This window comes from Bos javanicus, chromosome 3 (genome assembly GCF_032452875.1).
Source record: "Bos javanicus breed banteng chromosome 3, ARS-OSU_banteng_1.0, whole genome shotgun sequence".
In the NCBI taxonomy this organism is placed as follows: domain Eukaryota; kingdom Metazoa; phylum Chordata; class Mammalia; order Artiodactyla; family Bovidae; genus Bos; species Bos javanicus.
The window spans coordinates 111,025,499-111,053,017 of record NC_083870.1 but is presented as its reverse complement, the minus strand read 5'-3'; the positions used below and the strand labels follow the sequence as shown (position 1 = coordinate 111,053,017).

Here is a 27,519-nt window from a genome sequence, read left to right as displayed (position 1 = left end):
TTGATCCCTGGGTCGAGAAGATCCCCTGGAGGAGGCCATGGCAACCCACTTCAGTATTCTTGCCTGGAGAACCCCATGGGACAGAGGAGCCTGGTAGGCTACAGTCCAAAGGATAGGAAAGAGTCGGACATGACTGAAGCAACTTAGCACAATAGGTAACTAATATAAACAGCGACAGAAATAAGAACTAAACTTTTATTGAGTTAAGCTATTGAGAATTCAAGGTTTATCTGCTATAGCAGCTAGTATTACCTTAGCTAAAGCAGATTAGCTTTTAAGCTATGTTTAAATTTTCTAAAACTTAAAAGATAAATAAAGCTGAAAACATAAGGATAGAATAAAAGCTTTGGGGAAAAAAAGCAGAAAGATTTCCAAAGAAACCAAATCAGATTTCTAGGTGGGGGGAGGGGAGGGGAAAATTAAAACACAAATAATGAGTTAAGTAGTAAATGAAACACAACAGAAGAGAAAAATAGAGAACCAGAAAATATATCTGAGGAACTTACTCCAAAGGCAGCAAAGAGAGGTAAATAAATGGAAAATATGAAGGAGAGGTTAAGATATATAAAGGAAATGATAAAAAATACCCCAAACACAACCAATAGAAGTTCTAGAGGAGGGACTAGATAAAATATGTCTGTGTTAGTCGCTTAGTCGTGTCCGACTCTGTGTTACCCCATGGACTGTAGCTTGCCAGGCTCCTCTTTCCACGGAATTCTCCAGGCAAGAATACTGGAGTGGGTAGCCAGTCCCTTCTCCAGGGGTCTTCCTGACCCATGGATCGAACCTGGGTTTCCTGTATTGCAGGTGGACTCTCCAGGGAAGCCCAGATAAAATGTAGAAGAAGCAATATTTTAAGAAATAATAATGGTGGTTTAGTTGTGAAGTCATGTCCAACTCTTGTGACCCCATGGACTGTAGCCTGTCAGGCTCCTCTGTCCATGGGATTCTCCAGGCAAGAATACTGGAGTGTGTTGATAATAATAGTCTAGTCATTAAGAATTTTCCAGACTTCTAACTTCAGACATAACAGAGTGAGGATACCAAACCCTATGCCCTAAGACAACTATAAAGCTGCACAAAGCTCTCCAAAACAACCATTTTATCACTCTGAAAATCAATCAAAGTTATACAACAAAGAAACACATTCATGAAAATTGCTGAACTTTGGGTAAGAACAATGAGTCTGTAGTGTCCTCACCTGGAGTTGATCCCATAACACAAGTTCCCAGCTCTATAAGTTGCAATAGTTCAACTAGGGTGGACCAGGCTATGAAAACCAGCTGCTTAACTGCAACTAACCAAGGGGGCTCACTTTATTCTGAGCACTGTCCATTATAGTGTCAAGAATAAGAATAACCAGCAGCACTAACAGGTTGAGGTTTCAGCACTGTTTAGAGGCAAGCAATGGGCCTGGCAGACTAGACAGGAACTTGATGGGGAATTCTAGAGGGGAAAGATAGCCACAGAGTGATAAGCACTTCACACAATCTGGGTTAACTAGAGGCTGGGTGCATGTACTACAAAAATCAGAAAGGCCTTGAGCCCACCCACATATCCCTGGCCAATAGAGCCTATGCATATGTGCAGAAGGAATGTAGGAGAGCCTGTGAAAAATAGAAGCCAGAGCAGGCTTGAAAACAGCAATGTCTGTATTCCTCAGCTCACACACAGAACCATGAAAGGAGAGGAAGGAAGCCTTACTGGCTTGAAGTTTTTGAGCACAACCTCTGATCAGTCTCTGGCTGGACACTAAGCTATGCAGAGACAGGGCCAACCCCTAGGAAACCAGGCTTTAAAATAAAATCAAGAAAGAAAAAAAATTAGTGGAGACATCAGAGGCCACATCTGGCAAGGTAGACAGATTTCACAGATTTAGACCAGGAATTAACAAATAAACAAAGCAATAGCAATCTTCAAGAGGTAAAATGAGAATCCAGAGTTGCTACAATATATTAAATAAAATGTACAGTATTCATGACACTGTGTAAATAAATGAGAAAATGTGAATGTCCCTGAATGTTTGATTTATTACACAAAGACTACAAGGTAGTTATTATAAGAATGTTCAAAGAACTAAAGGAAATCATATTTAAATATTTAACGGAAAGTATGACAACAGCGATGGCATTAATAGAAAATCACAACAGAGAAAATTTTTAAAAAAAGAAGAAAAGAATCAAATGGAAATTCTAGACCTGAAAAGTACAATAACTGAAATTTAAAATTGGCTAGAAAGGCTCAGCATAAAAAGTTATCAGTAAAACTTAAGATAATCAGCATAGATTATCCAATATAAAGAATAGAGTGGGGTGAAAGATTGAATAGAAATGAGCAGTGTCTCAGAGACCTATGGGTGACATCAAGTATACCAGTATGCATGTAATTGGAGTCCCAGAAAAAAGATGAGAGAGAGGAAGAAAAAATATCTGAAGAAATAATGGCCCCAAACTTTCCAAATTTGCTGAAAAACATTAATCCACAGGTCAAAGAAACTCAGTGAATCCAAAGCAGACTAAATACAAAGAGATCCATACCCAGACACATTACAGTCAACTTTCTAAAGACAAAGAGAACATATTTTTTAAGAAAATCTTAATAACCACAAGAGAAAAAACAATTAATTGCATACCAAAAAAAAATTATTAATTGACTTTTCGTCAGAAACCATGAACACCAAAAACAGTGATATTCAAAGTGTATAATCAAAGTGCTTAAAGAAAAAAACAATCAACCAGGAATTCTATATTCAGCAAAACTATCCTTCAAAAAATGAAGGAAAAATAAAAACGTTTCCAAATAAATACAGACTGAAGAAAGTATTGCCAGCAGAGTTATCTTATAAGAAATACTAATGCAAGTTATTCAGGTTAAAAGGAAGTGACATCCAAGGGTAATTCAAATCCACAGGAAGAAATGAGGAGCACCAGAAATGGTAAATATGTGAGTAAATATAAATATGTTTCACACTTTTTCTCTCAAATTCTTTAAAAGACATAAGATTTTAAAAAGGTTAAAAAAGACAGAAGAGTGTGCAAAGTAATTATTCCATTACTATTATCAGTTTATAATAAGTTTTAGCTTATAACACATATATAGAAAATATATATGGCAATAATAGCACAAAGAAGGGAGAGGAAAAGGAGATATATTAGAGCAATGCTTGTATATTTTACTAGAATAAACTAGGTTTTAATTAGTTACACAGGTAATTCTTAGTGCAATCACTAATGCACTAAATAATATAGTAAAGGGAATTAACAAAAAGAAATAAAACTGTACACAAAATATTTAATCCAAAAGAAGGCATAAAGGAAGAACAGAGGAACAAAAATGACATGAGACAATCCAACCAAATCAATAATCACATTAAACGTGAACAGACAAAACACTCATTCAAAAGCCAGAGATTGTCAGACTGGATCAAAAAGCACATAGGTTGAAAGTAAAAGGGTGTACCAGCGAACAGGAACATGAGAGAATGTTCCAGATTTGATGAAAGACATGAATCCTCAGATTCTGGAAACACACGTGTGTGTGTGTGTGTGTATGTATGTGTGTGTGAGCATGCACACACACATACACATCACTGTGAAACTGCGGGACACTGAAATCAAAGGCAAGATCTTGACAGCAACCAGAGAGAAGTGAAAATTACCAACAAAGACAGTTGGGTTAATAGCAGCCTTCTCAACAGCAACAACAGAACAGATGACAGAGGAATATCTTCAAAACACAGAGAAAAATAAATGTTGACCTAGAATTCTGTAATAAGCTAAATTATGTTCAATAGTGAGGGTAAACTATATTTTTGGTTAAAGGCAGAATTTGCCACTGACATGTACTGAAAAAAATTACTAAAGAATTTACTTTAAAAGGAAGGAACGAGAGAATTCCCTGATGGTCCCGTGGGTAGGATGTGGTGCTCTCGCTGCCTGGAGCCCAGGTTCAACCCCTGGTCAGGGAACTAAGACCCCACAAGCCACACGGCACAGCAAAAAATAAAATAAAAGGAAGGAATGAAACGCAAGAAGGTATAGTGAGAGGGAACTAAAATACTGTACATGCTAAAGCACTGAAGTACAAACTAAAATACTGCAACAAGTACATGTGAGAAAGGAAGAGGTGATCAGAAGCAAATGGAGAAGACAGTGGATGGAGCAAGTAACCTGGAGAGGAAGGGAAAGGGCACCAGCAGTTTGGTTTTGGACATTTTAATTTTGAGATGTCTACTCAGCATCCAAGCGAGATTTCAATACACAGTTAGATATACATGCCCAGTATTTATGGGAGAATGTGGGCTGATGATAAACATTTGGAAGTCATCAGGCTCTCAATAAGATTGAAAGCCATGAGCCTGGATGAGCTCACCCAATGAGTGAGTGTAAGAAGAAGTCCAGGAAGTAAGCCCTGGAAAGCTCCAGTGTTTAGATCCTGAAGAGTTTGTGGGCCCCAGTGACACAGACTGAGAATAGGCAGCCAGAGAGAGAATCTAGAAGAATCTAAAAGATGTGGCATCCTCAAGGCCCACTGAGAGAAGTGTTTCAGGCAGGAGAGAATCATCAGCTGTGTTAGATGTTGCTGATGGCTCAAGTGAAGCAAAGACGGAGCATTAACAAGTTTAGCAACATAGGCTGGTCTTACGTGAAAAGATGACTGTGCCAGTCAAGATTCCCTGATTCAGGAAATGTAACAAAGAAATGCTGAGAGACAGCAGCAGCAACAAACAATGAGAGCCAAGGAGGATAGACTTTTGCTTTTTGCATTGCTTTTTTTCCCCAGCAAACAGTAAAAATAGCTAACCTTTATCAAGTGCTGGCTCTGTGCCAAGAACACTATTATAATGCCTATTTTTAAATAGGGAGAGTGGGGCTCAAAAAAGTCAAGTAACTTGCTCCAGGTCACTCAGCTGGTAAGAAGTGGAGCTGGAATTCAAACCCACCTCAAGCATTCAATTACTAAACTGCACTGCCTTCTTTAGTTAAGGGGAAAGTCTATACTTGGGTATAGAACTCACACTTATAAAATACCAGTTTGGGACTAGCTTCCTTGTGTTTGCATATATTTTTTCTGAACTCCCAAAAACCCTCTGAGATAAGCATCACTACAATTGTCATTTCCACCATGAGAAAACAGAGGCGTTGAGAGGAAAGTATCTTGCCAGTGGTCCCCAGGGTGGAGTGGAGAGGAGAGAGCTCAAGCCCTGATCATCTCTGAGACTGAAGCTCTGCCCTCTTCAGTCTGTGCGGTCAGGCCTGCCTTTTACATGGGGTGGGGGAGTTGGGGCAGTCAGACCAGGACAGGGCTAGGGAAGCTCAGAGAACTGACACTGCCCTTCCAAGTCCATCACTTGGAGGATGCTTGGCGGTTTTTAAGGATGTGACTCTCTGAGATCCTCAGTCTGATTCAGCTCTGAGAATTCCAGGGCATGCTTCCCAGCTCCCCAGAACCAGACCTGTGCTCTCTCCAGGGGCAGATTCCTGATTTTTAAGACCAAGGCTGAGCATGGGAGCGAGTCCTCCTCCCCACCCCTTACCCCTGGCATGCTGGGCTGCTTCCTACCTGTCCGGTGGTGAGGGAACGGCTGTAGCCAGGAATGGAGCTCCGCGGGTGGATCCGGGGTGGTACACAGCAGCTGGGAGAGGTCAAAATTCCAGATTCAGAATGGGGGTCTGCTAGGAGGTGGGGGAGGGGAATGAGAGCACTGGGGTCCCTGAATGGGTTCTGTTCCTCAGAAGCCCCCAGAACCTCCAGGAGGAGACTGCTGAGTAAAAGGACTGTGCTAAAGAGGCATTCAGATAGGGACTTTCACGGGCACCCCCTCTTCATATGGGCCAGAGGGAGACTGCCCAGTGGAACCCTAAGCAGGGAACCTGATGGTACCCACAGGATGCACACCTCCTGCAGGCACCCAGCATCAGCTTGCTGCCCCCTCCCCAGCCCCCAGCTCTCCCTTGTCCTTACTTTATCCGGGCCTGGTCCACACTGGAGGAGCGGCGGGTGGTGAAGCGCCGGGCGACCGCTTTGGGAGATGTCTTGGGGCTGCCGTCCGAGTCTCCGCTCTCCTCATCCCCCATGGCTTTGATGTAGCTGCCGCTCCGCATCCTGCGGCAGGGGATCTCCCCGTCCTTGCCCCCAGTGGGGTAACCCCCCCAGTCATCTTGCGGCACCTGCAGGGACAAGGGGCCTCAAGCACCTACTAAATCCTGAAGCAGGGACCCTCTTTCTTCACTGCCAGTGGGAGATGCACAGCCCTGGCTCAAGCAAACCACGCTCAGGAATATGTCAAGGCAGATCAGGTGAGGTCTCCCCTACAGGACATGCCTCTTCATCCTCCATGGGCCTTCTGCTACCTGACTGAGGGCCATCTAAAGAGTCTAAGGGCTCCCATGATAGGTGCCAAGAAGCTCAGAGGCCAAAGTGACCTGTGTCAATCTCACGCCTAGCAGTAAGGCAGCCCCTGACATCAGTCACCTTTCACCCCTCCTTCTCCTTCATCCTCTTAATGTGCTTACATCCCAAATCCTCTGACGTCCCCCTCCCTTCTGTGAAGAGCCACAGGAGGAGCGACATCAGTTTGTGTTTCAGAAAGAGCACTTCAACAGTCCAAACAGAGGTTGGATCGTGGAGAGCCAGGAGCAGGGCAAGGGCTCAAGTGGTGAGAGGGAGACCAATTAAGAGGCTGATGCTGTTATCCAGGCAAGAGATGATGAGGCCTAAATTAAGACAATGACAACGAGGGGGAAGAGAAGATGGAAATGAGAGGTGTTCAGGAGCATCAGTGAGCCTGATTAGACTTGAGGGGTGACGGGGCGGGGAGCAGTCGTGGAGGACTGGGAGGCTGCCGGCTGAGGACCTGGGGGATGGTGTTGTTGCTCACTGAGCCACAGAATCCCAGAGAAACAGATTTGGGGGAAAGGTGATAGGTTCAGGGTTGAGCATCTTGAGCTGGCAAAGAACTGTGGAGCAGGTGGTTGAGTGTTTGGTTCTGGAGTTCAGTGGAGAGATCTGAGCTGGAGGCAGACATGCGGGAGTCATGGGTGGCAGCTGAATCCATAGGAGTGAATGAAAGAGCCCAGAGGAAAGAAGAAAGAGAGGTGGGCAGGGATCCACTGACATTTAAAAGGGGGATGCGAAGAAAGGGAGAGGAGCCTATGGAGTCACCTGAGAAGGAGTGGGCAGATGGGTGGGAGGGAAGTCAGGAGAACGCCCTGTCACGGAAACAGGAGACATTTCCAGAATAGAAGGAGTTGATAATGTCAAATGCCACAGTGCATGCTAAGGTTAGCGGTTTGGGCTGGGGAGTTAGAACCATATTCAAATTCTGGCCCCATCACTTGCTAGCTGTGTAAATGTGAGCAAAGTTGGTTAAACTCTGCCACAGTTTCCTCATCTGTGAACTGGTAATGATAATTACACCTGCATCACAGCACTGGTGGAAACAATAAATGAACCAACAGAGTAAGGGCTCAAGATTAACTACCATAACGGTAAGCATTGAGAGATAGGAGGGTTCTCAAGAGGCCACTGGTGACCACTGCCAGGACATTTCAGAGGCCAGGAGTGTGGAAGTCAGTCCAGTAAAGGGGAAAATGAAAGCAAATGGTGGAGTCTATGCTCTAAGAACTTGGAAATGAAGGGGAGACAGGAAGGAGATGGAAGGGGGTATGGGGTTAAGGAAAGTTTGTTTTGTTTTGTTTTTAGGATGAGAGCGATCTGGGCATGTTTGCAGGATGAGGGAAAGAGTCAGTAAAGAGAAAGATAGTCTTTAAATGCGGGGAGGAAGCAGGGACAGTTCATGGATGAAAGGGATTCCGAGGAGATGGGCTCAAGCCCTATGGAGGGGTCACTGCGGGATGCGTGGTCCTAGCATCATCTCTGAGCCAAGAAGGAAGGGGATGATGGGGGCTGGGGATCTTGATGAGTCTGCACGTGGGTGAGGGAGTCCATAATGGTTGGCCTGTGCCCGTTGAAAAGAACAGGCTAAGTGGGGGTGGGGATCAGGGTTTGGGGAGAGCATAGGGTTCCAGAGAGGAACAGAGACTGTAGGGTGAGGCTAGAGGAGAGGCCAGAGATTAGTGTGAGAACAGGGACTAAGGGATGGGTGGGCCCCATGAAGGAGCCCTCGGTGGGAGGATGGGGGAGTGCTGGGCTCAATCAAATGGGAACACAGGGAGGAGATGAGGCTCCATAAAGGAACAAGGGCTCCAAGTGAGAAGGGGGGTTCTGGAAGTTGGCAGGAGACCTGAATCCAGTGGGAGAATAGAGTCTCAACAAAAGGGCTGGGGAACCAACCAAGACACCTGGGCAGATGCAGCCAGCTTCCCCTGCTTTTGTGCCAGGGGAGTACAGGTTGTCTGTTCTCTGCCAAACAGGCTCAGACTTCGCAGTCCTCAGATCCCCTGGAACCCTAGGCCCTGACAGGGCCTCCCCTTCCCCATACTCTACAGAGAGGAGCCACAGGCAGGCAGAGGGAGGTGACAGGACAGCCAGGACACGCTCTGCCACTCTGCAGGGTTCCCACTCCATAGCCACCGCAGAGCTGCCGGCTCCTCTGCAGGACACTGTGAGGTGCATGTTAAAAAGGAAGCCCCCAGGGAGGTCAGAGCAGCCCTGGAGAAGCAGCAGGGAGCAGCGGAGTGGAGGCAAGGCACCAGGGATGGGAGAAGAAGGGCTGGTGTTCTCTCCTGAGCCCTTTCTTCGGGACCCTTCAATTCCCAGTTTAGAGAGCCTTCCTACCCAGGGAAAGGGCAGTGCAAGACCAATCCTGAATCCCACAAGTCTCCAGTCTCCCCTTCTGTCTCTCTCCCCCTTCTGCTTCCTCTATGGCCCTTGAGCTTTAGCGAGTTCCCCACCCAGGAGAGCCCTAACATGTGAACAACTTACCAAACAGGCCAGTGATACCCAAAGGACATGTGCAAGCTCAATTCTCCATGCCTCTGAACATGCTGCAGCCTCTTCCTGGAACACTCAGTCCTGGAAACACTGCACGCGACTAACTCCAACTTGTCCACTGCGACTCTGTTCAGGGGACATTCTTCCTAGAAGCTGCTCTGAGCAGCCCCTGGCCACCACCACCCAAGTGGGTGAGGTGTCTCCTCTGGGCTCCCAAGGTTCCCAAAGCTCTCTCCTCTCGCCGCCTCCCTGCACTCTATTCTCTGTGTGCTGTGCTTAGTTGCTGTCATGCCCGACTCTTTGCCACCCCATGGACTGTAGCCTGCTAGGCTCCTCTGTCCATGGGGATTCTCCAGGCAAGAATACTGGAGTGGGTTGCCATGCCCTCCTCCAAGGGATCTTCCCGACCCAGGGACTGAACCCGGGTCGCCTTCATTGCAGGAAGATTCTTTACCATCTGAGCCACCAGGGAAGCTGCCTTGTCTATCCCACTGTTAAACTGTGAACTCCTCCAGGCAGCATCTGTGTCTGCATCTTTGCATTCACAGCACCCAGGGAACACTCATAGAATGAATGGATGTGGATTAACTATGTGAAATGTGGGTTTGGGGGATAACCCTAAGTCTACTGGACTTCTAGAACTTGTCTAGACTCTTTCTCCTCCAACTATAGGAGGGCTCAAGAAGACACATCAGGGGATGTGGGAGAGGAGTGTGAGGCAGAGAAGAGGAAGGTGGATGGCAGGAAGAGCCCCTAACCCCATCTCTGTAGGATGATGGAGAGGGGACAGTGAGGGATGGACCAAGGCTCCATAAGAAGAAAGGGTCAGAGCTCCTAGCCTCACCTGCAGACACCACAGAGGTGGTAAAAGAAGACAGGGACAGTGTTCCAGTTATCACCCACACCATCCACTCCCCGGAAGCCCTAGCCCGCTGCTGGGTCTGGAGCTCAGACTTCAGTGTGCACCCCAGCTCAGCAAAACCCACAGGACAGGTTCCTGGCTCTTCCACAGCCTCGTGGGTGTCCCACCGCAGGTTCCCCAGAATGACAATACCAGCAGAGGCACATTCTGGAAATAACTGACCTTCATACCCAAACACTATCTGGACCACCCAGATTTGGGCAGAAAAGAGGTCTGGAGAAGGCCTGGGGGCAAGACAGCTGCTTTCCAACTGCTGACCTCCAATCTCAGGGAAGCACAGGCAGGCAGCCCCACTCTGTCCTGTTCACTGCTCACCCTCAACCTCATTCTGCCTCCAGCCTCACAAGAGAGAGGCCGGCACAGCTTGTCCTAAACAGCAGGTAGAGGAAAAGTCTTCCTGGCACTGACATACATCAAAATAGAAGGGCCCTTTCACTGCACAAATGGGGAAACTGCAGTCCCCAAGACAGTGAGGCAGGGAAGAACCCGCTGCCTGCAGACCCGTCATCATGGGAGGAGCTGGCTCCCATCCAACCCCTTCCACAGCCCCCAGGGTAACACTGGTGAGGACTGAGGCTCCTGTTCCCCACCCCCACCAAAGCCTCACCTGCAGATAGTGATAAGTCCTGGCTTTGGCCTTAGCCTCCGGCCCCAGGAGCCCCTTGCTGGGCCCGGCCCCTGGGTATCCATCCCGGCCCTGGCTGACCATCATGGTATGCCAGGCACTTCGCTTGACTGATTGTCCATCCAGTGACATGGACATGCCAGTGCAGGCAAGACAGCGGCCTTCTGACCCCCCCGAGCGCCCCTTGAAGCTCAAGTCCCGGTAGGACCCATCCGGAGCCTCCAGGCAGAAGGGACCCCCGGGCTCCCCAGGGGGCCGTCCACCGGCCAGGAAGCCGCTGTCACTGTCCAAGTTGTCATCGGAGCTCCACCAGCCCGCGGCCTTGGCCTGGTGCCGGCCATCCCCCTTGCGGTCCTTGCTCTTACTCCTCTTGCCATGCCGGGACTGGTGGTGGTGGTGGTGGTGGTGGTGATGGTGGTGGTGGGAGGCGTGGGGGCCACCAGAGCTCGGGCCTGGGTAGCTGTCTCCCCCGGAGCCACCTCTTCCCTCGGCCTTGGGCCCATTGTAGTCCCGCTTCCCTGGAGCCTCCAGAGAGTGGGACTTGGCAAACAGCTTCTGCACAGAGTGGACCAGGTGCCGGATGCGGCTGGGGCTCTCGCTGCGGGCCTCCGGGGCAGTGCCAGACCCCGGCCCAGGCCCGGGCCCAGCCCCTGCCGGACCCCGCTGGTATGGCAGCGTGTGGAAGCCATCCTGTTGAACTGGCAACTGCTTTTCAAACTGGTCCAGCAGTGTGGGAGGCAGGCGGGGGGCACCCTTGCCCTGCGGGTGGCCCACACAGTCTTCACAGGTGTCGAAGGGGCCCTGGCCGGGGTACATCCTGGGGAAGGTGCTGCTACCCCCCCCAACCCCGGCCCCTCCTGGCCCTCCCTCGGGGCCTATGGATGGCCCCTCACTCAGGCTCAGGGGCCCTTCAGGAGAAAGGTGTCCCAGGCCAGCTCTTGGGGCACAGAAGCGGGGCTCGGTGGAGAAGGCCTCCCCGGAGCCCACCAGGTACGGGGCCCTGGCAGCAGGGCCCACGTCCATATGCTGCTGGTCGGCAAAGCGGGCTGGGCGGGGATGGCTGCCTCGGTCGCCATGGTAACCCCTCATGGCCTCAGCAAGGGCTCTTCATAGCGCTGGGGGCCAGGCCCCAGGAACCTCCTGGGAAAATAGGGAGCAATGGGATTAGGATCAAACAACAGGCCACTTGACCTGAAACTTTTATCAGGTATTCTTAGAACTGCTTAGGTAATGCATATCAGTTCGTTGTGGTTAATTGTACTGTCCTTACAGGCTTAAAAGTCGTACTAGACAAAGACACTCACAAGGGCACAAAGTACTATCACCATTCATCAAATGCTGCAAAGATGATAAATACTTATTCCCAAGAGGAAATGTCCTCAACCAAACGGGTTTTTTTAAAAAATCTTAGGTAAACAAAAGTAAAAAGATACCAATACAGACATAAAAACAATAGTCAAACATATGAGCCATCATGTGAACTAGCTTTTAACAAGCTGGTGTGAGGCAAATTGAGTCAGCACCACACCTGTGTCCCATCCCTACCCAATTCCCCTGCTATGAAGAGCCAGGGCTCTGGGTCACAGCTCCCAGAAGCAATAACCAAAGAGAACATTGGACCCAAATCTACATATCCATCACGATTCTGTAGGATAACCCCTCCCCTTCCTTCCACACCCAGTTCCTTCCATCTGGCTGGAGGTTCATTCTCCCTCCCCTCCAGGGCTGAGACAGGAAGGGATAACCAGAGATGACTCCTCCCTCCTCTGCTGGGTTCCAAATATTCCCTGATGAAATTCCCCCCGTGCCTTTTACTGCCACCCCCATTTCAGTGGAGGAGAGGTCATGAAGGGAGGAGAAACATAAAAGAGGAACACTGGCTATCCAGGCAGCATCTGAATCCTAAACTGGGGTTAGAACCCAGGAGTTCCTCCTCCCAGGAACAGTGGGCTGGCAGGGCAGGGAGGTGATGGAGGGAAAGCGTTGGAACCAGTGGCCCTGGCCCCCATCCCAGGCTTGCCAAGGCTACAGGACAGAGAGGTCAGCTCTCAGCAAGAACTGCCTCCAATCAGGACTCCAGAGCTGCCAGGACAGGAGCTACAGCAGGAGGGAGTGCCAGCAGGAGGGATGGGGACCAAGGAGCTGGCAGACGGCGCCCTCCCTCATCCCAGACCAGGCTCCTGGGCCATCTGCTGACTGTAGGAGATGACAGCCTCAAAGACTCCAGACAGCAGCCCCTCCAAGGCTCACCCTCCCCTCCTCCCCACTACGGCCTCCCCATACCCACCATGGTTCAAGCTTCTTCCAGATCCTGCTCACAGTTCATCTCTGAGCACTTGCCATGTACTGGGTACTGTGCATACTCAATGTTCTCTAATCCCCCTGAAATCCTATGTGTAGATGTTATCCACATCTACCCATGAGAAAATAGCTCAAAATGGTAAGGTCACAAAGCCGGTAAGTGGGTGAGTCACTTTGCATCAAGATTCAAACCCAGCTTATTTTGATTTCAGAACCCTATCCCCCAGACTCTCCTATCACTCACCATCTGGGGTGTCCCATCCTTGGTGTCAGGATCTCCACCGCCAGGCAGAATCCTAACTTCAGAAGGCTCAGGACCACTGGCTCCTAACCGGAAAGAAAAGGATGGTAAGCAAAGAGGAAAAGAGATTCTCCCGGAGTCCTCAGAGGACCAGTCTCTGGCCTTGACAGTTTCCCTGCCCAACCCCCCAAGCCAGGACTGATTGGATCCCCCATGATGCAGAGCCTCTGGACCCCCAGGGAAATGAAGTTGGCTTCATTATGCAAATACATGCAAATAAGCTTACAGGTTGGACTACCTCCAACTGCAGGTGTCTGTGTGATCTGTCCGTGGTGCTGAGCCACTGCATTTTCATTGCCCTCAAATATGATTCCATTCCACAAATATTTGTTGAGCAGTTACCATACCAAGACTCAGAGTGAGACATGAATAGAGGTGATTTAAGAGTGGTCCCTGTCATTAAGAGGCTTATAGTCTAACAGGGGGACCAACCTTTCACATGAGAGGGTTATTTTAGGTCCCTGTATTTTTGCATAAGCTGCTCACTCCTCCTAGAATCTACTTTCATCCGCACCCCAACACATTCCCCTGGCTAACACTTATTCAGATTAAGCTCCGCCTTCCCTTGAAGACTTTTCTGGGTTATGCCTCTCTATTGCGTTTTTAGAATACCCTGGGTTCCCCCATGAAAGCAACTATCACATTGCACTGAAATTGTCTCTTTCAGTTTCTGTCTCCCCAAGTAGAATCTGGTCTTCTGCAGGTAGGAACCAAATTCTTTTTCTCACTGGATCTCCAGCACTCGGCTCGGGGCTTTGCCCAGAGAGGGTACCTAACAAATGTTCACTAAGTAGATGAATAAATGACCGTGCTGGAAAGAGGTTCCAAAATGTTAGGCCAGTTAAGATGAGGGCAAGGGCAGATCCAGTAGAGGGAAACCGAGGAAGACTTTCCAGAGAAGAGTTTGCTTGAGATGGAGAACAAGATGGCTGTGTGTAAGGGAGATGGAATTCCCAGTGAAGGCAAGAGCATGCACAAAGGCAGAGGAGGTGGGAAATAAGCAATTTTGAGGGGTGGGATGAGAGAGTTCCAGCAGACATTTGAGGTGTGGAAAACACTGGGAAGAGATGGGAGAGAGTCAGAAAGGAAGACGACTCTGAAGTTTGCAGCAGCCGTGACTGGAAGACTAATGATGCCATTATTAGACACAGGGATGTCAGGAAGAAGAGCTAGCTTTGCGGGCATGATTAATAGTAGTGGAAGAGACACAGTCAGACAACAAGAAGAACTTCCTGACCCTGAGGGATGTGAGACAATGAGGAAGATTGTGAAGTCTCCTGGGAATCTTCCATAGAGGGGAGGGGAGGGCCTGTCCAGCCTCTGGCCCACCCTATGGCCTGAGCTGGAGAGGCTGTTGGTTACCCTGCCAGGAGGGGGAACTGGGGTAACCTTACAGATATCAACCGCCTATCTCCAGATGGCCATTCTTCTCCACCTTTACCCCTCTCTGGGGAAGCAGAGGGGACTTCAGACCAAAATGGCCTCTCAAGTAGTTATTGGAAAAGCACCGAGAAGCATCTCTCCACCTTGGAAAGATGCTTTGATAGCTTGGTCTTTCATCCATGGCACAGTCCTCCTCTTCCTGCCCCAAGCAGGACCCATGTTTGAGACTCACAGCACAAAAGGCCAGTTTGGCAGAAACCCAGACCACCCCGTTTGCTTTGTCTGTGGCCACATCAAGCCTGGGAATGTCCACACCAATGGTTTGGACATTCCCAGGTTTTCCCACGCCCCCCATCACTACACAGGTGCTGCTGCCAGCCACTGAGCCTTCATCAAGATCTTATCAAACTCAGTCTCTTTAGCATCAATCCATATTCTTCCCCACACCCGGAGGAGGGCATGGCAACCTACTCCAGTATTTTTGCTGGAGAATCCCATGGACAGAGGAGCCTGGCAGGCTCTAGTCCATAGGGTTGCAAAGAATCGAACACAACTGAAGCGACTTAGCACACACGCATGCACCGTGTTCCCCCAGCTCTAGTCTCAGAGGAGATGTGCCCTGTATTTATTTCTCTCCAGACAAAGCACTCCCAACTCCCTTTCCCATGTCCTATGGGGTAGTACTTGCTAGTGGAGAAAAAGCACAAACCCTGACACCACAAACCCTCAGACCACCCTGAGACCTGGTGACCCACCCTCTCGAAGCCTAATGATACCTGCTCACCTATCTCCAAGGATTTTAGTATCAAGTGATACAACGTACATGAAACCACGCTATAAACTCTAAAGATTAAGCAATATAGTCCCCCATGTGAAGCCCTCATTCTGGATTTCCAAAATCCCCAATGTCCAAATACTACACAAAACAATCAAATTCAAATTACTGAGAGAAAAGGAAGCTATCCGATTTCTGGATTTCTTAAAGAGATGATTTAATTGATATAGATTTAATTATATAAACTTCCTCCTATATCTCACAATTACCATCACATTCCTTCTGCTGCCTCCCCATTACTAAACATAATCAATAAGAAGGAAAAACAAGCAAGGAGGGGACTAATAATTCAATCCATCACCATGTCCTATGGATTTTGTTTCCTAAAAATAGATCTGCCCACTTATTTCCATATCTACCAAATCACTGTGGGCCGACTGGCCAAAACTCATTCTCAACTTCCTTTCCCCTTTCCCAGACTCCCTTGTACCTAGAAGTCACATGATTCACATTTCGATAATAATATATACATAAAAAAATCTGACGAGAGTCTCTGGGAAAGATTTTGCCTTTATAATAAAAGGGGCAGGACTCGCCAGTACCATCCTTCCTTTCTTTTCAGCTTGAATACAATCACAATGCCTGGACCCAGGGCAGCTGTCTTGCCACCATGAGAGCAAGGCATAGAGAATCACAGAAATGCCGGCCCTGGAGTCATCGAGCCAGGGAACCAGCAGAAGCAGTCGCCTTCCTCCAGGCCTAAACGCAGGAAGGAATAAAGTCCTCTTTATTTAAACCGCTGTTGGCCAGATTTTCTGTATTTGCAGCAGAAAGCGCTGCTACCTAATCTAACTACCTCAGAACATCATCTCCTGCCTGGATGTCTGCATAAGCCTCCTAAATGGTCTCCCTGCCTCCATTCTTACCCAGTTCCCCTCCAAATGGTCATTTGGAAACACAAATCTGATCATGTCACTTCCCTGCTTAAAACTCTTCACTGGCTTATTGATGTTCTTAGGATAAAATGCCTTAACCCATCCAACAAGGCCTGCAGGCTCTGGCCCTTCCTGGGCTTCCAAATCCTCTCACAACACGCTCCCCACTTGCTTCCTCTGCTCCAGCCAGGCTGGTCTTTTGCAGTCCCACAATCCCTCCCATCAAGGGGCCTATTTCCCTCCCATCTGGAAAGCTTTTCCCATCCACCTCTGCCTTGCTAACTCCTACACACCCTTCAGATCTCAGCCCAGTTGTTGCTTCCTCAGGGAAGCTTTCTCTGGCCTCCCTGACTAGGTCAGATCCCCCTGCTGTTTGCTCTCAAGGCACTGTGTACCTCTATAGCTCTTCTATCATTACCATTTTCAATTTGTGTGATTCAGAAATTGTCTGTCTCTCCCATTAGAAGGTAAGCTCCGTGAAAGTGCAGGAATTCCATCCATCTTATTCACTGCATTATCTCCCCCATTCCTAGAACAATGCTTGGCAGATGGCATGTGTTGGGAAAGTGGATGCAAACCTACAAAGAACAAGATCCATTCACTTATGACATTTTAACTGCCTCCTTGGAAAAGTCCCTGATGCTGGGAAAGATTGCAGGCAAAAGGAGAAGGGGGCGGCAAAGGATGAGATGGGTTAGATGGGATCACCAATTCAATGGGCATGAACTTGAGCAAACTCCTGAAGATGGAAGAGGACAGGGGAGCCTGGCGTACTGCAGTCCATGGGGTCGCAAAGAGTCGGACATGACTGAGCAACTGAACAACAACAACAGAAATGCCAAGGGATAGATATTACCCCACCCCCCAATTTGCAGGAGAAGAAACTGAGGCTGGGAGGGCCTAACAGACAGTCCCAAGGCTACACAGTTGGTGGCAAACCCAGAAGTGAAACCCAGCATAGCCTCACTCCAATGCCTTAGCTTTTCTCCTTCCCGTGCTGCTGCCCAGGGAAGCCAAACTGATTAAACACCATTCTGAAGGAACGTAGTAATGGATTTGTTTTTTTAAAAAAGGGAAACACAAAACTAAGAACCTCACACATACCACACTCTTCAGAGGTAACCAGAGTGTGGTTTAGCCCTTTCCCCTGTGTGGTGAGTACTGAATTTGTCCCAAGTCCAAGGTCAAACGAGTAGAGAATAGAGGAGGCTCCCTGAAGCCCTCAGACAATTCTGGGTGCTGGTGTTACTTTCCCCCATTATATGGCACCAAAGCGTCTACCTACTTCCCCAGGACACAGCGAGCTGCCCAGGGGGTGAACCTCTGGGCCCAGGGAAGCAGCCACTCTTGCGATCGCCTGTGGCTGGGAAATAGGCGGGTGAAGGAGGCTAGGAGGGTGCCGTGTGTGACACATTCTCTGATGCAACTCACATCTTTCTGGGATTGGAAGAAGTGGCACACATGCCGTCACCAAGAAATTACCCAATTTAGCACCAACTACACAATCCAGCAATTAGTTTCTTAAACCGGAACTTGCTGGGGCTGCCAGGCTGGCAGGGTTGTTGTTACAAATCTCACTGGGAAACCAGCTGTGTAATTCGCCAGGAGGTTGTCACTGCCCCAAGCAATTACCTTCCAGAAAAAGAATGGAAAATGGAGGAAGGAAAAGGGCTGCAGAGGAAAAGAGTCACGGCGCTTTCTTTTCCTCTCCCCCAGGGCCCTGCTTGGTCAAGCCAGCTGATTTTCCTTTCTTGAGACCTAGGTGACTCCTGGATTTCCTGCATCAAAGTAGTTCCTGGTATAGCCTCTGCTGTCAGACTCTCTGGGTTCAAATCCCTTTCCATTCACTCGCTAGCTGTATGTACCTGGGCAGATGGTTCGCCTCGTTCAGCCTATTTTCTCTTTGTACAATTAGAGTTATCAGAAAGCTATGAAGGCTGTGAGGGTCAACCAGGTAAAGCATATAATACTGTGCCTGGCACATGGTGAATCCTCAATAAAGCAGCAGTAGGTATTTGTATTTTCATTTTTTAAACTTCCTCCATGGGTTTACAGTGTGACCTTGAGTAGGTCACTTAATCTTTCTGGGACAACTGTATAAGACCAAAAGTATTCTACAGAAAAAAAAAAAAAAACCAGTTCTGAGACTTCCCTGGTGGTCCAGTGACTAAGATTCCTCACTTCCAGTGCGGGTGGCCCAGGGTCAATCCTTGGTCAGGGAACTAGATCCCACATGCCACAATTAAGAGTTCCCATGCTGCAACTAAAAAAGCTCTGCATGCTGCAAGTGAGACCTCGTGCAGTCAAATAATTAAATACATATTTAAAAAAAAATAAAAAGGCAGTTCTTCCTCAAAATCATCCACACCTGCACCCTCAAGGATCAAGGAGCCTTTGACAAAGGCCAGTGTCTCAGAGGTGAACACAAAGTGATGATTTGGGTTAAAGATTTCAAAAAAGCAAGTATTAACTGCTTCATGCCTTCCCCCAAGAAGCTGTCTGGAAGAGGTACACACTGGACATGATGGTCCAGATGGCAGCAAAGGGTACGGTTGCTCTCTGGCTGGGGATCAGCCTTCTCTAGTCCCCTCACACTGAGCCTCTGAGGTCATCCCCATACCAGTTCCAATACAGCAGAACTTACAGCAACTTAGGCCTGGAACTCATCTCACTGCTGTAGGCCTGGGCTCTTCCATGGCTGTGGGTGGAGGACCTCAGAGCTTCAGGCTTTCTTCTCCTTCCCTGGGTCAGCCTAACCAGAATGGCCAGAATTCTGCCTCAGTTTCCCTTTCCAGTCCTCCTCCACCCCCTATCCTGACAGCAGCTTGGAGGCTGAGGCTGTTTTGTCCACTGTGAAGGGGCCAGCTACTGGGGAGCCCTGACACAGAGCCTCTGACCTGTACCCCATGCTCACTGATGGGCCTTCCTCCTCTGGCCCCCCACCTTCTCCTGCATCCAGGGCTGTCTGAGCCCCCTTGACCATTTCAGCACTGGCTTTGTTCCGCTCTCTTGGGCAGGATCTCTGCTGCTGGGCTGGTTTCCTCACCCCTGGCCTCTCTTCACCTCACTCCCCAGATTTGTCGCTGAAGACTCCGCATGGCTTCTGCCCAACCTCCACCCTTTGGACCCGAGAAAAACGTTCTCTTCCCCTCACTGCCCCAAAAAGTGGAAAGAAGGAAGGGTGAACAGAATAAGAGGGAGGGTTGGGATCTTTTTCATTCACTTTTATTACTTTATTTAATGAACTCCTCCTGGGGGTTTAGGGTAGGAATTTTACAGAAAATGGGCTTACTGCTCCAAAACACTTGTGACACGGGAAGATCCAAAGGCTAAATCCATCTCCTGACCCATCAGACGGTGCTCAGCCTGTGAATAACCCATACTACCTATAATCTCTTTGAAAATCCCACCTCAGGGGGCTTTATACTTGATGTTCTCTCTGCTGGAACACTCTGCCCCAGATATTCCCATGGCTTCTTCTGTCTGATCTTTCAGGTCTCAGCTCCGAGAAGCCTTCCCTGACCACTCACTAGCTGAAGTCGAGCTCCCTCCCCCAGGAATGCTCCACATCACCTGTTTCCATTGCCTTCATAGGGCTATCGCTCTTTGAAATTATTTTCTTTATCTAGCCCATGTTTATAGTATGTCTCCCCATAGCAGAATAAAAGCCCCAGCGGGGCAGGGACTTTGTCTGTCACGTGCTGTGGTACTCTGAGTGTCTAGAACAATGCCTGGCATGAACAGGTGTTCAGAAAGTATCAAGTGTATGGCTGCATGTCTTCACTTTCCACTCTACTCCTGTGCCCAACAGCCCACAGACAGGACCTCCACTCCTTTCCCCCTAAGGGCTCTGGAGAGCCTCTGGAGGGTGTGGTATTAGAAATCCCACCACCAAACCCAGCCCTGCTCATCATGTTTATCTAGCCCCTCTCAACTAGCAGGTAAGGATAGTCCTTTTTCAGCCACGTCTGGGGCTCTCCAGATGTGCGCCCTTTGCCTTCAAGGAAGGCAGTGAGGGGGAAGAGGAGGGGAATCTCCCAGCCCCAAATTGCTCTCTTCCTCCAGACAATCTGGGCTCCAGCTCCTCTCCCAGCAGAAGCCACGTGGCCAAGAGGTGCCAGAAGCAAAGTTCAGGCTTTTTCAGGGCTGTCAAAGGCAATAAGCAATACAGTTCAGGCTACTCAGTCTCACGCCTCACCCCCTAGCCGCAGCCATGGTCAACTGCTTTGGGCTCATTCTTCCCTTTTTGTCAACTGATCAGTCCTCAGGAGGGTCTGCCTGCCTATGCTCCCCCTTCTACCTGCCTGTTTTGGGGAAGACATCCCAGTCCACCACTGAGAGACAGACCACCAGGATTAGAATCCTATAGGACCCTGGTCAGGGATAGCTAGCGAGACAGCCTGTGGGTCCTGGGCCTCCAGGGTCCACCGGTTACTAGACATGAAGCCTTAAGGAAGTCTCTGGACCTCTCCCTCTAGTCTTCACTTTTCAAATGGGAGCAAGCATAGGTCCCTTCTCACCACAATGTCATGAGTATTAAGGTCATGCAGGTAAAACAGCACAGCGCTGAGAGTTAGCTCCTGACAACCAGGGAGAAACTGCGAGAACCAGTGAGATTTGGAAGCAGGGCCTTGGAGAGGATTTCTCAGCCTCCAGCAGAGGCTGGAGCCACACCTGACTCAGATCTGGACCAGGGATCCACAACTGAAAACTCACTTGTTCCATGTTTCACCCAGGACCTTCTGTTTTCCTGGGTTCTTTTTGAAGACCTCCCACCCCTGGAGATGCTGAAGACAGCAGAGCAGCCCCAGTGGTCAAAGATGATGGCATCTGCCCTTGATCTGTAGACCCCAGCAACTCCTGCAGCCAGGGCTAGTGGTCTCTCTTCCAGCTCCAAGGATCTGGGAGGGCAAGTCCAGAGTGACGTTTTGCTGGGTATTGCGAAGACAATCATCTGCTTCCAACCATTTTCTCTCAGCCTACCTGCCTGACCACGGGTCTCAATTCTGTCATCTGTAAAGCAGGGCTAACAAAACCTACCTCCTAAGTTGCAGCAATGAGTACTCAAGTTGACCCGTCCGAGGCAACTAGCACATATGTTTCCACATGTTGGCTACTTCTGACTTCAGCACCTTAGTGTCTTCTTTTATTTGTATGTGTTTGGTGGGACTTGGGCTGTTGCTGCCCTGGGCTCCAGAATGCTGCCAGCCTTGAGCCTGCTATCAGAAAACAACAGGCAGAATCCCCAGTCTATGGCAAGGGTCCACTGGGCAGCAGTTTCTCAGCCAGGTCAGGCCTGTGGCCTGTCCTACTCCCTGGCCCACAGGTCTTGTTCCCTCACGAAGCCTGCCTCCTGGGCTGGCACACTGCCCTGCAGGCTCTCTGTGTGAGTTGGGACAGGGGCTGCCTGCTGTCTCCTCCAGGCCTCTCCCACAGAGGATTCAAGCACAGAGCTGGGTCCCATGAGGGCTGGCTGGTTGGTTAACAGCCAGGTTCATGAGGTGGCACCTCTCACTCCTCAGCCGTGCCTGGTCCTCCCCCAGCATCCAGGGTATCTTAACCTCTGCTCTCTTCTCTAGATTCCTGGGCTTAGCAGGAGCCAGGACCACAACAGGAGAGAGAATGGGGAGAGGAGTCAGCACAGACTGTAGGATTCTTCCATATGGAAAGCCTGTCCCCCTACCTTTGCCTCCGATGCAGTTCAGGCACCCTCTCTTCCAAGAAACCTCACCTAAGCTTGCCCACCTTATCAACCCCAGGGCATAGCAGTCGCTACCTTCTCTAAGGTCCCATACTTCAACACAGTAGGATAAAAATGTGTTTGCAGGGTGTGAGCTCCTTAAAAACCAGGATCCATCTGCTTTATCTCTGTATAAACAAAATCTGGCATAAACTAGATGCTCAATAAGTTCAGGTTAGTAATTGAGCCATTGAGAAGTAGTACCCATCTGCTGGGGCATAGAAATAGGGTGAGAAATGGGAGAAGGCATGAGGGAAATGACTCCCTGCAGCTGGACCAGAACTCTGCAGCAGACAGGGCTGGTCCAGTATGATGTGGGTTTCCTGAAGAGCTGGGAGTATCCTGTCCAGGGAGGCATATAAGCGGAGATTGGAGAACCACCTTGGAGGATGGTATAGGATGCACTGAAGCACAGAACACATTTCAGATCACACAACCTCTGGCACCTTTCAACTCCAAAGCCTAAGGCTCAACTCACTGAATGTCTACAACTGAGCAGGCACTGTGTCAAGTGCTGAGTGTACTTTTTTGTGTAGTCCTCAAAACCATCCTTTGCAGTAGGTGCCATTATTACTCCCATTTTACAGATGAGGAGATTGAGGCTGAGAAATGTAAAAATTGCCCAAAGTCACACAGGTGGTAGAGGATTTGAATATGGATCTGGTCCTGGCCTGACACTCTCAACCACTAGGAGATCAAGCCCTGGCACATCTGAAGGAGCATCTCTCTGACCAAACTGGTCTGATGAGATCACCAAGTGGACTCCCAGTGTGCCCTGACTCATCACTCAGCCTCAGGAAATCTCCACCCTCGCCATCCCTCCCCTTGCACATGGGCATCCATGGCCCCAAGAATGTTTATTCACAATTTAACACGTGTGTTCTCCAGAGGCAGCTTACACAGCCATGCAGACTCATCCAACACAACTCACATGGCATTTGTCCTCAAATAACTAGTCACTGTCACATAATGTGCACACATACATACAGACTTGTTCCCACAAGGGTTCACACATGTGCATTTTCATCCAAAGGACATGGATGCTTATGCACACGGAAGCTTCACAGACACAAAACCTCACATACATGTTCACATTTATCCCCATACAACATACCCATGTTCATCTCACATCGCTTAAGCACACACGTCTGCTCAATGTCATACATCAAATCCTCCCCCAACAAGAACTTTATCCATTGTTCCCAGATCTAATACTGGGCCCAGGTGAGCAATGATGCTGCCTCCCTCTGGGGTTGGCCAGGCAGCCCTAAGATGGGGAGATGGCTCAGCCTGCCTGTGATGGATGGAATTAATCTACTGAGCTGGAGAAACTAAATAATTAAATCCCTAATCACCCCCCAAGCCAGCCCAAGCCAATATAGCTGAGGGAGGGAGGGGGCTCTCAGGCCCAGACCAATATCCTAGAGAGGAGGAGGGGCTTGGGAAGAGAGGCCTAGACAGAACCCTCTAGGAGGGTTCTTTAGAAGGCAGACAAGCAGCCATGGTTCTCCAGGGCTGCCAGCCCTCCCTTTCCATGTGAAAATGGAGCAGCTTGGGAAGATGGCCCATCAGCACCCACTCATACAGAATGAGAGGGGGGTATGACCTTCTCCCACCAGCCCCAGAGCCCTTCCTGTCTCTCCAGGGTGTGGATCTTAGGAGAGTGAGGGGATGGGGGACAGAACATTCAAAGTGCCCAGGACCATCGTCATCCATGGTGATCGACTGCCCAAAGGGGCACTGATGCAGAATCAGTCAGGCCCCGGCCACCCCTGGAACAGGCCCTTCCCCAGCCTGGCGCAGAGGGCGGGGAAGGGCCCTCCACACAGGTGCGGCCTGCTTCCCTCAGGAAGAGGGGCCAGCACGTGACTAACAGGCTGAGGAAGGAGCAGAGGCCTGGGCAGGGGGGCTCAGGGAACGAGCCTGGGAACAGGCCCCAGTCTGATTGGCTGAAAAGTGGGTCATTTTCCTTTTGAAAAATAGGGAGAAAATGGAGAAGTAGGTCGGGCTCTCATCCCCTCAGCCCCAGGCACCATCCCTTGTGGGGTGGGGCGAGAAGGAGAGGTCGGCACCTGCCAAAGCTCCCCCTCCCCCCCAGGACCCCACTGCGGCCCCCGGTACAGGAGGCCAAGGTCATCATCATTCAGGACGCCCAAGGACATGCATCCTCTGAAGCCAGGCCGGGAGCACAAGTCTCACCCTACGCTGGGGGCCCTGGGTCCAACCGGAGGGGTCGGGGGGCGCTCAGGCAGGCAGGACCTAGAGGAGCCCCCTCCCATCCTCCTGTCTGTGTGGTGTCTCCTCGCCTCTCTTCTCCCTTTCTTCAACGTCCACGTGGGCAGAGTCGTTGCCATGACACCGCGGGCAGGTGGGCGGCTCTGGCGGCTGTCTCGGCCCAACCCCCATGCTCAGAGCCCAGGTGGGAGGGGAGCGGCGGCAGCGCCCCCGCCCCTGGTCCAGAGGCGAGCAGAGATTGGCAGAAGGCCCCTGTCACACACCCCAGAAGCCCGACGGGTCTCTAGCTCTTGGAAAGGAAGCAACCCAGATGCAGGCTTGGGGGTCTCGGGGAGGAGCTCTCAAAGAGGACTTGAGGCCTTCATCCCCGCCCATCCCCGGCCCCTAGGAGTCAGGGGGCGGCGCCGGAGGGGCTGCCCCACGCTCCCACCTCTTCCTACGTTTCTCACCCGCCGGCCTCCAAGCTTCCCCCAGGTACTAAGTTTCCGTCGCTTCACCCTAGACGCTGAATGGGCCTGCCTGAGGGCTAACCTCAGTGCCTCTTTCTGCAACCGAAGCTCAAGTCTCCCTGCTCTCTCCTTAGGGAGGAAATCAGACCAAGCTGAGACTCTCAGAGAGACTCCTCCCCTACCACCAAACCCCCAGTCTGTCCTAGAAATTGGCTCTCCATTCCTTGGGTGTCCCCATATCCCTGAACTCGCACACCCTGGGGCAGGCGGGAACCGCTCACTCCGAAATCCATACTTGCGGTCACAGCAGCCACCCTACTAGGAAAAAGGACCAGAGAGGAGCAGGGAGAGGAGGAGGGGCGGGGAAAGATGGGGGCCACCCAGTGGATGCCCTCTGAGGATGCTGTCCTGCCTCCCACCACATCTGGCCTCAGGAAGTCTGGGCCCAGCCAAAGGTCGCTGCCTCTGAGCACCCCTCTCAGGGTCCACGTGCCTCCCCCACTTGTCTCTAAGTCTCTGTGACTCTGATGTCTGAAGACCCTTTCCCCTGCTCAGGACCCAGGACCCTACCCTTGTTTGCTGAGGCAGAAGCCCTGCTGCTGCTGCTGCTGCTGCTGCTGCTGCTGCTAAGTCGCTTCAGTCGTGTCGGACTCTGTGCGACCCCATAGACGGCAGAACCTGCCTGGCAGTCCTTTGAGCCTGGTTGACAGAGGCAGGCAGATGTGTGGAGAGCATCATCCAGGGTTAGCTGGAGGGTGTCCAGCTTGTCACTCAGTGCTCGTGGCATCCATACCATATTAACATATAAAGATGTTTTTACTTTCTCCCTTAGCTTTCTTTGACTACGACAGTAGATATGACTGGCTAAACTGTAATACGTGTGCACACGTGGGCCTACGTGTGCATGTGCATGCATGCGTGTGTCGTGTACACTGTGTCTCCCTTTCGCCACCTCCACTCCTGATATTCCCCATCAGGCTGCCCTCACCCTAAATTTCCACCAAAGCTCTTCCAGCCGGTTCCTAACTGGTCTCCCCACCTTGTATCTCGGCCCGGCCCGATCCACTCTCCTCACTGCCTGCCACTGTGATGTACCTAAGATCTGTGTGTAGTGGGTGCCTCTGAGCCAGGCACTTCTCGGAACACAGTGGGTGCCGAAGCAACACCAGATCTCTTCATGCTCCATTCTCATGAAGTTTATATCCTAGTGGAAAAGGAGATGCTGAGCAAATGCATGAAATAATGGAGGTGGTAAGTGCTGAAATTTTTTTCTTGAGGTGAGAGGACAGCATGACAAGGGGGCTATTTAAGATAGACTGTGGGGGAGGCCTCTCCAAAAAAGTGACTTTTGAGCGAAGACTTGAATCAAATGAAGGAGTAAGTCACGTGGGTACCTGGGGGGAGAGCGCTTCAGGCTGAGGGGAAAGCAGCAGCCCTGAGATGAGGCTGTGCTCAGCTCAGCATCTTTGTGGAACCGAAAGGAAGCACTTGCAGGGAAGGAACTTGAAATCAGGAAGGTCACCAGAGGCTACTTTACACACAGCACTTCTGTCACTCAGGACCTACTAAGCAAGCACTCAGGATTTCACTCTGAGTGAGATGGAAAGCCATGGGAAAGGCATGATTCTGCTTCCCCACTGGCTCAGACGGTGCAGAATCTGCCTGCAATGCAGGAGACCTGGGTTCAATCCCTGGGTCAGGAAGATCCCCTGGAGAAGGGAATAGCTATCCACTCCAGTATTCTCACCTGGAGAAGTCCATAGACAGAGGAGCCTGGCAGGCTACAGTCTACGGGGTCGTAAAGAATACAACATGACTGAGCAACTAACACTGTCTTAGGCTGGCTGCTTTCATGGGAAAGCTCTCTGGAGGAGGGGCTGGCAAGAGAGGAGGTAGGGAGACCAGTTGGGACATTTCCTGTCACTGAAACACCTTTCTCTAAAGTTGCCCACCTGGTGAATAGCTGTTCAAGCCTTGGCTCAATGGCCTCCTCTTCTATGGATCCTTTACTGAGGCCCTCCCTTTCACACTCCGGAACTGACCAAGCCCTCCACAGACTGCCCCCACTCCTTAGCCCCCATGAATACATCTGTCCTCCTGCTTTCCTGAACACTCTCCTTTCTTGGATCCAGGTCTAGACTGTAAGTTACCTGAGGTCGAGGACCATTCCCAGTGTCCGGCACAGTACATGCCTCAACACAGGCATGAGACAAACACTGGCTGAATGAATGGATGAATGTGAGGCACATGTGGTAGAAGAGGGACTCTTCGTAAGCTGTGGTTAACCTGGGTGAGTGAGATCATGGGTTGCCATCGGGCCAATGTTAGGACACACGTGCACGTCAATTTGCTTCAATCATGCTTTACTGTTTGCGACCCATGGACTGTAGCCCCCCAGGCTCCTCTGTCCATGGTATTCCCCAGGCAAGAATACTGAAGTAGGTTGCCATGCCCTTGTCCAGGGAATGTTCCTGACCCAGGGATCGAACCTGCATCTCTTAAGTCACCCGAATTCTTTACTACTAGCACCACCTGGGAAGCTCAGTTTTAGCAAACGCCTCCATATTTAGTAAGTGCATACATATTTTGCATACTCTGTCTATATACATATGAGCATTAGCATGTATGTTTACATCAACAAATCCCTCTTTTGGTAGGTATATTCCTGTAGATTTTTTCATATGTACACATTAGAAAGTGCATTTATGTTGAGTTATGCATATTAAGGCAAAGACAAGTGATGTACACATACACATCTACACAAACACATATACATGTGTGCACAGGCTGATACACACACGTGGACCTCCATAAAATCCCTGCCCCTTTCATCCACTGAGCCCAGACTGTCCTGTTTGATTCTTGAAACCTCAGTAGTAATGTTCACGTTCAAGTTCTCAAACTCTTTCCCCGTATACACTCCTGGGCACCATAGCATTTGATCAGCCTTGAGCTCAG

General features: G+C 49.9%; 1 protein-coding gene across 3 annotated transcripts in view; it reads right to left on the bottom strand.

Moving 5' to 3' along the window:
- Positions 1 to 27,519, bottom strand: part of DLGAP3 (DLG associated protein 3) — a 61,875-nt gene that overhangs the window by 27,013 nt on the left and 7,343 nt on the right. For all 3 annotated transcript variants that reach the window (XM_061412582.1, XM_061412583.1, XM_061412584.1), the window contains 4 exons: positions 12,988 to 13,070; positions 10,425 to 11,582; positions 5,965 to 6,170; positions 5,563 to 5,635 (listed from right to left, as the gene is read on the bottom strand). In XM_061412582.1, coding sequence (XP_061268566.1) covers positions 5,563 to 5,635; positions 5,965 to 6,170; positions 10,425 to 11,531 — 1,386 coding nt within the window. In that variant the 5' untranslated portion in view covers positions 11,532 to 11,582; positions 12,988 to 13,070. The remainder of the gene's footprint in view (positions 1 to 5,562; positions 5,636 to 5,964; positions 6,171 to 10,424; positions 11,583 to 12,987; positions 13,071 to 27,519) is intronic.